Source organism: Dipodomys ordii, unplaced genomic scaffold (assembly GCF_000151885.1).
Source record: "Dipodomys ordii isolate 6190 unplaced genomic scaffold, Dord_2.0 Scaffold38, whole genome shotgun sequence".
NCBI lineage: Eukaryota > Metazoa > Chordata > Mammalia > Rodentia > Heteromyidae > Dipodomys > Dipodomys ordii.
Genome location: NW_012267254.1, coordinates 2,206,093 through 2,215,994, shown reverse-complemented (window position 1 = coordinate 2,215,994; position 9,902 = coordinate 2,206,093). Strand labels below are relative to the sequence as shown.

Sequence of the window (9,902 nt, the reverse complement as noted above, 5' to 3'; positions counted from 1 at the left end):
CACCTTCCCAGCCCATCCATGTCTATTCTTATCTAACCTTTGGTTAGTGATCAATATGTATCTGGAGAATGAATAAGCAATACCTTAGTGTTGATTACAAACAACAGGCTCATAGGTGAAATCAGCCATTGATTTACACAGAAGAAATGCTGCTGGTATCCTAGTGGAAGACACTGAAAATAGGCAAAGGAGTTTTTCTTAGTTGACAAAGAAGTTGAATTTGCTAGTACAGGACTTGGTTAATTTATGGTCAAGGATAGACTGGATGTAGACAGAGCAGTTGTAGTAACTAAATATTTCTTTACAGGGTAGTAAAATTCAAGTGATTAGAATGGGGGAAGGGGTGACAGTGTCTAAAAAGAAATGTGCCCTTGCTGGATGCCAGTGGCTCACGCCTGTAATCCTAGCTACTCAGGAGGCTGAGAACTGAGGATCGCAGTTCAAAGCCAGCCCGGGCAGGAAAGTCCATGAGACTCATCTCCAATAAACCACTAGAAAACCAGAAGTGGTGCTGTGGCTCAAGCGGTAGAGCACTCATCTTGAGCTGAAGAGCACAAGGACAGCGGCCAAGCCCAGAGTTCAAGCTCCATGACCAACAACAAAAAAAAGAAGAAATGTGCTCTTTACCTGACTTTATAATTGCAACCCCTCTGTATATCATTTTTATAATAACAATATTTTTTAAAAATTAAAAATATTTCAATTTTTAAAAAGTCAAGAGATTATACTAATTCCCCAAAAAGAAGATAAGGAACTTTAAGTTTCTTCTCTGTAGTCCTCAACAAACCTACAGCACAATATCTGGGAAGTTTAGGAAGATGGATCTCAAGGCAGGCACTAGTGGCTCACACCTGTAATCCTAGCTACTTAGGAGGCTGAGAGCTGAGTATTGCCATTCAAAGCCAACCTGGGCAGAAAAGTCCATGAGACTCTTATCTCCAATTAACTCCCAGAAAAACCAGAAGTGGCACTAGCCTGGAGCTGAAGAGCTAAGGGAAAGCATCCAGGACCAGAGTTCAAACTCCATGACTGACTAAATAAAAATAAATAAATAAATAAATGTAGATGTAGAATAAAGATGGAGAGAAGTCATTGAATATAATTTAAAAAAACACAAGAGGATTTTGATCACATTGTTACTAATGTCATTAAAAAACAATACAGATTTTCTGTACTCTCAGCTGTCTATTAAGGTCCAAACCAAAAAGTGCCTTCTTGTAATGTATTTTGTGATTGTGCTGCACAGAATCCAATGATCCTAGCAGGTATGTAATTCAGGTGATGTAGCTGGAATGTAATAGCAGGTATGTAATAGGTGATCTATTGCAGTGAAAATTTCTTTATATGATTTTCTTCCTCATTCAGTTAAAAAAGATTCCTTGGAGGCAAGAATTAAGCCTTTTTCTCTGTTTTTGATTATTGTCCTCCAGCAATATTGAGATATAATTGCAAGTGAAAAATGTATATATTTAGCTGGGTATTGGAGGCTCAAGCCTGTAATCCAAGCTACTAAGGAGGCTGAGATCTAAAGATTGTGATTCAAAGTGGCGCAAGCAGGAAAGCCTGTGACTTTTTTTTTTTGCCAGTGCTAGGGCTTGAACTCAGGGCCTGTACACTGTCCCTGAGTTTCATTTGCTCAAGGCTAGCACTCTACCACTTGAGCCACAGCACCACTTCTGGCTTTTTCTGTTTATGTGGTACTGAGGAATTGAACCCAGGGCTTCATGCATGCTAGGGACAAGCACTCTACCACTAGGCCACTTTCCCAGCCCCAGTCGGTGACTCTTATCTCCAATTAGCCATCTGAAAAAACCCAGAAGTGGGGCTGTGGCTCAGAGTGCTAGAGCACCAGCCTTGAGTAAAAAAGCTTAGGATCAGTATTTAGGTTCTGAGTTCAAGCCCCATAACAAAATAAATACATAAATAAATCAAATTTTAAAAAGAAAGAAAAAAGGATATATTTAAGGTATATAACTTGATGTGGCTTTTCTTTTTTGGGATCAGGTCTCATGCTCTAGTTTAGGCTGGCCTTGAAGTCGTCGTCGTGGTTGTCTCCTCCTCCTGCTCATCCTCCTCCTCCTCCTTCTTCTTTGTCGGTCATGGGGCCTGAACTCTGGGCCTGGACACTGCCCCTGAGCTCTTCAGCTCAAGGCTAGCACTCTACCACTTGAGCCACAGTGCCACTTCCAGCTTTTTTCTTTTTGCTTATGTGGTGCTGAGGAATCAAACCCAGGGCCTCATGCATGCAAGGCAAGCGCTCTACCACTGAGCCACCTTCCCAGTCCCATTGAATCAACATTTTTAAATGAATTCAAGAAAGGCTGAATAAGAGAGAGACAGATGTGAATTTGGGGTAATCTGACAAGATAGTGTACATTACATTTTTCACTTATTTAGTCCTCTTTCTCATCCTATAAGCTTGTAAAGCTGATAAAACATGGTGTTGGTTGACCTGCTTTTTTTTTTTTTTTACATATACCATAAATGTTTGGAACACATATTCTGGATCTTCTCCCAAAAATCTGTAGCCACTCCTTTTTAAAGTATATAGCCTTGGTACAAGAGCTAAGGGTTTCTTTCAACTAACTAGTGACTGATTTGTCTGCTTTTATGGGATACCTATTTGAATGGGGTTGACACTATACTACAATCAGTGTTTTCTTGTAGATTACAATTTAAGGTGGACATTATAGAGAAAATGTACAAGATTCACACAAGAATGGAGAAATTAAAAGTACAAATACACCTCCACTACAAAAGAAATGACAAGAAGATCCCCCCCTTTTAAAGAATATATTTAAAGGTTCAAAAGCCTTTTCTTCTTTTTTTAAAAAATGAGTGGCTTGTAGTCTGTGGGGGCCAGAAGTAAATAACAAAAGTTGTTCCTTACAATAGGGCATTGTATGTGCCCAGGCATCATTGTCTGAAATTTATATATCAACCGATTTTTCACAACAACCTTTTGACATGTATACCATTATGTTCTCCATTTTGGACAAGATGAATCTAAGGGACAGAAAGGTAATGTAATGTGATCAAGGTCATTCAGCTAGTAGTGAGGAAGCAGAGATACAAATTCAAGCAGCCTGGCTCAGCTATATGCAAGAGAAAAGCTCAGATTTAGGCTTTTGGTTTACCTGTGTTGTAAAGGAAATCACTTATATTTTCTGATTATGCCAATCCCAGGATTTATAAAGTGTGTGTTGTACGTCAGGGACGGTAGTAGTACAACGCTTTCTTTGCAGTCTTTCATTCTTCTTCACGATAAACCCGGGATATGTGATTATATTCCTATTTTAATGACAAAAAAGGGTTAAAGTAAAGAGGTTAAAATGATTTAACCAAGGACTGAAATTCAGGTAAGCTAAGGGCACTGTGAGCTTCTGTCTTTGCGGACAGTAAAACAAGGCGAATAGAGGACCTCAAAGGGATACCACGAGACTACAATGAAATAATGGATGTGAAAGGGCCTGGGTGAGCAAGTGCAAGGGATCTCCGGCCTATTTATTTGAAAAACTGTTGAAAAGAGGCTACCCAGAACCCGCATCCAACGGTTTCTAGTCGCTAGCTCTGCTCCTTCTCCTTCCAACCCATAGGGCAATCTTGCGATGTCTTTCTCTGGCGTCCCTTAGATGCTGCCCCAAACATTCGGCGGAGCGGCGGAGCGGAGAATAGAAGGTAGGCGCGCGAGCAGGAGGCGGGGTCTGTTACCCGATCCGTACAGGGAATGGCCTATGCACATGCGCCGTGTCCTCGCCGCTTCAACCTCCCCGTCTCTGCAGCCAACCAAAGTCCGCAGCACGCTCAGGACGTATCAACGCTATGTGGGTCGTGTGCGTGCACAGGGGAGGGGGAGGCGACGTAAGGGCGCTCGGCGAGCCTGTCTCTCCTCGAATGAAAGGAAACAACCTCCGGCGACAGAGCCCCGCTCTCAGGCAGTGCTGGAGAACAGAGACCGACTTCTTTCTCTTTCCCCTCATTGGCGCTTCTCTCTTGCCATCCGCCTCGGGGCCCTAGTGGTGAGTACTCAGGGAGCCCAGAGGCCCCCCATTCTCTGCCAGGCGGGAGAAGACAAGGAGGATGGCGGTGGCCAGGCCGCCGCCCCTGCCTGTTGTTAAGGGGCGACTGTTGGTGGTCTTGCTTTATTGTCAGGAACCCCAGAAGCGCCGCTCATGGTAGGCACTTGGCACCGAGGCTGCTGAGAAAGTGTTTTGGGGGTACCCGAGGAGAGGCTAGGCTTATGCCTGGACTTCAGGGGTGGAGGGTCCAACCTTTGAGGTGGGGGAAAAAAAAGCTGGGATTTTTTTTTTCAAGTCTTTTGACTGTTGGCTTCGAACACATTTTGGGAAGGACGGTAACTCCCGCTTTGGAAAGTGGGAGAAGAGGAATTGTTAGCATGGCAATGAGGGTTTTAGCCTTGACGGAATGAGGGGGAAAAAAAAGAAAAAAAAAAGAAAGAAAAAAACTCCCGGGGTGGGGAAACGAGGGATGAAACTCTTGGATAAAGGCGAGGACGATCTCCTGGGGGAGGGGGGGTGCAGGGAAAGTGTTAGGATGAGGTTTGCCCACCTTGGGGAGAGCGTGGTTAAAGGACGATGAGGGGACCCCGACTTGAACACGGAAAGGGAGCTGCTGAAGTGTTTTAGAGGAAGAGAGTTTCTCTCGAGTTTTATCTAGCGCCTGAATTAGACAGAGATTTGGGGATCGAATTGTGCCCCGAGCGGGGGGGGGGGGTAAAATAACGGAGAAGATCGGCTATGCTAGGTGTAACCATCCTTTATTATATAGGCGAGCAGTCACGGTATTCTGCAATTTGCACTCGTTTCAATATTCCAAGTGGAAGTTAAACAATCTCTTGGGTTCCCGAGAACCTTTTTTTCCCCCTTTTCATCGGATCCCTACGTAATACCAGATCATATTCATACAGCTCAAATTCTTTCTCTACCCTTGGGTTTGAAAGAACTGGAAAATTCCTTTAGTTTCCTTTTCAATAACCGCAAAAAAAAAAAAAGAAAGAAAGAAAAGCAGTACGAAACATGTATCAATATCGTGCAACCAAATTCAGGTGCCCTTCCGGTACACCTCTTACTCGTTTCTTTCTCCTGTAACTTTTCCTTCTGAGCGATCGCGTTGATGGATCAGGATGTGCAGATTACACTCTGGCTGGAGTAGGGAATGTTTTAATCTTCCGGAACTGCAGTTTTTGTTTTTGTTTTGTTTTGTTTTCTGTGAAAATGTTCTTTCAGATAGCAGGCATTGAATAAGCCCTCAACTTGGGTCGTGAATGCTCTCCTGGATGTTTCAAGCCATTTCTACCTTGGTGCCTTCCAAGCATCTTGGAAAAATCAAAAACGTATTGATTGCTTCAACCTGCCTAATCTGCCTTTTTTTGTATTCTGTCAGACGTTTCAATTAGGCTTTCCATGCCGTTATTGCTGCCTCTTTATTTCTGCTTTATAACTGTGTCCATAACATTAGGATTCTTTTAAGGGAAAGGTTTCATTGTTGGGTGAGAACATCAAACTTTGATCTTCGCTTGCCCTAAAAAAAACCTTTGTACACTGAAATTAAAATACCATATAGCTCAGAATCATTTACCAGCCCCTTAGTAATGTTCTTCGGAATGCCCTGATTTTACTTAATACAGACCACAAATGTGACAGCATGAGATAAAAATCTGAATTTCTGTGATAGACATTTTTGCTAAGAGTCATTGTTTCCATGATGTTCTCCACTTCATGTTTTATAAGGAAGGAGGCTGTAAAAAATTATTAAGATATGCACAGATGCATTATTTGAATTTTAGTGGAAAAATCCATTTAGTCATTACATATTGGGGAAACTTTTTAAATTGGTTTCTTGTACTTTTTTTGTGTGGCTCTGTTCACTTTACAAATTATATTTAAACTCATTACAGGGGAATCCATGAGACTATTTCTGAATACAGTATAAGGGGAAGATTTTTTTTTCCTCTTTTAAATTTTGGTGTCTTTCATATCTAGAAAAGCAGATTCTCAAATTTAGGATGAAATTTACCTGTTTACTAATTGAATGAGGCAGAATAGAATTTGGGGGGAATTTCATTTCAGGATTAAATTTTACAGTAAAACCTAAATTTGTACTCTCAAAATTTTACTTGCCTTAGGGCAGTGTTACAGTCAGTGCTAGGATTGCATAGAAATTGCATATTAAAGATATCTATGCAGATTAGATTTACAATGGGTTCCTTCCTTTCTGCTGGCCAGAATGGCCGGGAGAAATGCTGAATACATTATGGTGACTTCAGAGTGTCTGTTCTTCATTCATGATAGTAATGAACACTATTATAACACTCAAATAGCAGATTTTGATGCTATTTGTGAATCTTGCTGTTTTGCATAGTTCTAAAAATTTGGGCAGTTCTATTCTGGATAAAGCAACTGAACACATATTTGCCTGGGCAAATGCAAACACACTTCCCCTTTTGTTTCTTTTGTTTCTCTGTTATATCTTTTTCTCTTTAATCCTAAAAGTATTTGCTGTCTGTTTTCAATCAGTTTCAGAGTTTATAGTTAGTGCCGTGAATCCAGTATCTGATACCACTTGGAGGACTGAGGTATTTAAAATTGTGAATAGCCTTAAGACTTCGTTAAATTCATCAAGGCACACTTACTTGTCAGGGCCTTTGGCCTTCTGTTGAAAAAAGGAAAATACTAGATGACATAAATTAATGAGAAGGCATTTTCTTGATGACTTCATGTTAAATTTTCATGAGTTATCTAAATTTTTATGTCGAATAGCACTGACTGGTTTGTAGACACGAGCTTATTTTGCTGTTCCTATTCTTATAGGTGAATGGATACATCTCAGAAAGCCACAGTGTACTGTCAAATGAGTCAATGGTTTTTCAGCAGGGTTATGCAAATGTTTAAATATGCAGAAAAATGAAATAATTTAATAAATTTATTTTACCATAGAAGTTTGAGATTTTATTGATTGTAATGTGGCTTATAGCATACTGTGTGCTGAATTACTTAGACCTGGAATGAGTTCACAGTCTCTTTCTTGAGAATGTATGTTGAAAATTATCTAAATCTGAAAACTTCATTTTTTAACTACATTTTTATTGTAAAAATACTTAAATCTGAAAACTTCTGTGTTATTCCTTTTCTTTCCCTTTTCTTTTGTCTGTGCTACCTATAATGATCATTTGATCAAATGTAAGCTCGTTCAGAAAAAAATTCCTTCCACTAAGCAGTGTCACTAATTGACATATGGAAGTTAACTGCAGTTAGACTATCCCTGGCTTTAATTAATAAGTAGGCATGAAATAAATCTCAATCATATAGTATATACCTTTTATGTAATTGGGTCCTAAGCTTGCATTTGTCAGAAGCTAATTTTTTTCAGGAATAGATTAGAAAAAATCAGTTTATTTGGAATCATTTACATCAATTTTTTAAAATTTGAAAATAATTCAGGTGTTAAAAGTAAGTTCTCCAAAGCCATTGTTTATTATATTCATTTTATTTCTATTAATTAAAAAATATTTTCAGCAATATGTGAACTTAAAGAAATTGAGCAGTTACAGAATTCTGTTACCTCTGAATATTTTGTAGCTTTCTTAGTAGTGTTCGCTGTACTCTTAGACACAAAATTCTGCATCTCCTTGATATGTACCTCACTGTACTTAAAATGTTTTTCATAACTTATACCAGCAGATGATGACTTAGTATTATACATCGTACTTTTCTTTGTTTTTCCCAGGCTGTCCTCAAACTCTCATTCCTCCTGCCTCAGCCTCATAAGTACTATGATAATAGAGTGCACTGCCGTGCCTGGCTATGTTTTACAATTTATTTACTTATTTATTTTGGTGCCACTCTTGGGGCTTGAACTCAGGGCCTGGACCCTGTTGTTGAGTTTATTTTTTCTGTTGCTTAAGACTAGTGCTTTGCCACTGGAGCCACAACTTCACTTCTAGCATTTTTATACTAATTCATTGGAGATGAGAGTCTCATGGATTTTTCTTACCTGCGCTAGCTTTGAATCACAGTTGTGAGATCTCAGCCTCCTGAATAGCCATCAGTGCCCAGCTCATTGTACATTTTTTTAATCAACAAAAAACAATTATTTCACATGTTCCCCAGTTTGAAAGCAGTTGGATTTTTCTCAATTACTGTACACTTCATTTAGTGTTCTTTTTCTCCTTTGGTGTCTGTCTGTCTTTCTGTCTGTCTCTGTATGTGTGTATAATTGAAATAATGTTGGGTTTTAATATTAATTTACTTAGTAGCCATTTTTAAGTGTACATATTAAATCCTAGGTCAAACATCCAACTACTTATGGTACTCTGTACAAATTGATTTTAAAACGTAATTAACTGTTTGTCGCCATTCTTCCTCTCTGTAGCATTTCTTGAGGCTTAAAGTGGCATTCTAACAGCAATTTAAAAATCATGTCAAGCTCAATTGAACAGAAAAAGGGGCCTACGAGACAGCGCAAATGTGGCTTTTGTAAGTCAAATAGAGACAAGGAATGTGGACAGTTACTAATATCTGAAAACCAGAAGGTGGCAGCACACCACAAGTGCATGGTAAGTAGATGGGCAGCCACTCCAAACCGTCAAGCCATTCCCAAGAGAGCAACTTCCTAGCGCATGAGTATTTCTCAATACAACAAAGCCACTCAGTGAAGGTTTGAAGAAGTGATTTGTCACTAATGCTGTGCTGCATTTAGTAGAACATTTCTTGTTAAATTTAACATCTTACTTGTGGTTTTACTAGAACTACTTTATATCTATTTATCTATATGTATATGAACCTTATTTTTTTTCCATGTAATTTATAGCTCTTTTCATCTGCTTTGGTATCATCACATTCTGATAATGAAAGTCTTGGTGGATTTTCTATTGAAGATGTCCAAAAGGAAATTAAAAGAGGCACAAAGCTGGTAAGTTGGTATTTCTGCCTCTTGAGTATAAAAATTATTTCAAACTCATTAAAGAGGAAATTGCTTATTTTAGACTGTATTGCATTATTCACTGAGCAGAATTTTAAATGGGAAGTTTTTAGAAAAATATTCCCTAGCCTGTTAAATGCAAAGCTGGGTTTATTTACCACTCAACAAAAAGGAATAAATCAATATTTATATTATTCAAATATTTTTCTTTTGAAAAGGATTGAAAATCTTTACAGAGGCCATGATTACTTACAAAACAAGCTGTTTGTTTAATTTGCATATACCATTTATTCTTCACATGTGTTTTTAAAAATAATTGTGGCATGTTTTTCTCTTCCACTTTTACTGAAGTTATTATGGTTATTACAAAGGAAGGTAACAGGATCATGTCAACAGGAAAATGGTCATAATTTCTGAGCAAAGTATTTTACTGTGGTTCAGCTATATGGTATAGAACTCAGGACTTTGGACAACCTTTGGTGATCATGTAATTTGTTACCTTCATGACCAGTGGCCATATTGGCAGGATATTATATTCCTATATTGGAAATGGAGTGTCATCTCAATTATTATTTGTGATAATGTTTGTTTTGGAATATCATTGAATTAATTCAAAGGTTTATTTTCATGTAGTTATTTTTCTTGTCTGAGCTTTATTTAAATAATATCCATAAAGCTACCTACAGTAACTTCAGTATCAGGTGTTTCATTATTTGAAATAGTTTTATGAACAGCTTTATACGACTCTTTCATATAACCACTTTGCTTCTGATTACACCTTAACTGTGAAAATATTTTATCATCCTGTTCCCATCCTTTAGATAGTAACAGTAAGATTTTTTTTTTTTTGGGGTCCGGTCGTGGGGCCTGGGTGCTGTCCCTCAGCTCTTCAGCTCAAGGTTAGCACTCTACCACTTGAGCCACAACGCCACTTCTGGCTTTTTTCTTTTTGCTTATGTGGT

At 38.7% G+C, this 9,902-nt stretch overlaps 1 protein-coding gene across 1 annotated transcript in view; it reads left to right on the top strand.

Annotated features, from left to right (window-relative positions):
* Positions 1-3,876: 3,876 nt before the first annotated feature.
* Positions 3,877-9,902, top strand: part of Phf6 (PHD finger protein 6) — a 65,664-nt gene continuing 59,638 nt past the window's right edge. Inside the window, exons 1-3 of the mRNA XM_013018060.1 lie at positions 3,877-4,019; positions 8,392-8,575; positions 8,830-8,931. Of these exons, the coding sequence (XP_012873514.1) occupies positions 8,438-8,575; positions 8,830-8,931 (240 nt within the window). The 5' untranslated portion in view covers positions 3,877-4,019; positions 8,392-8,437. The remainder of the gene's footprint in view (positions 4,020-8,391; positions 8,576-8,829; positions 8,932-9,902) is intronic.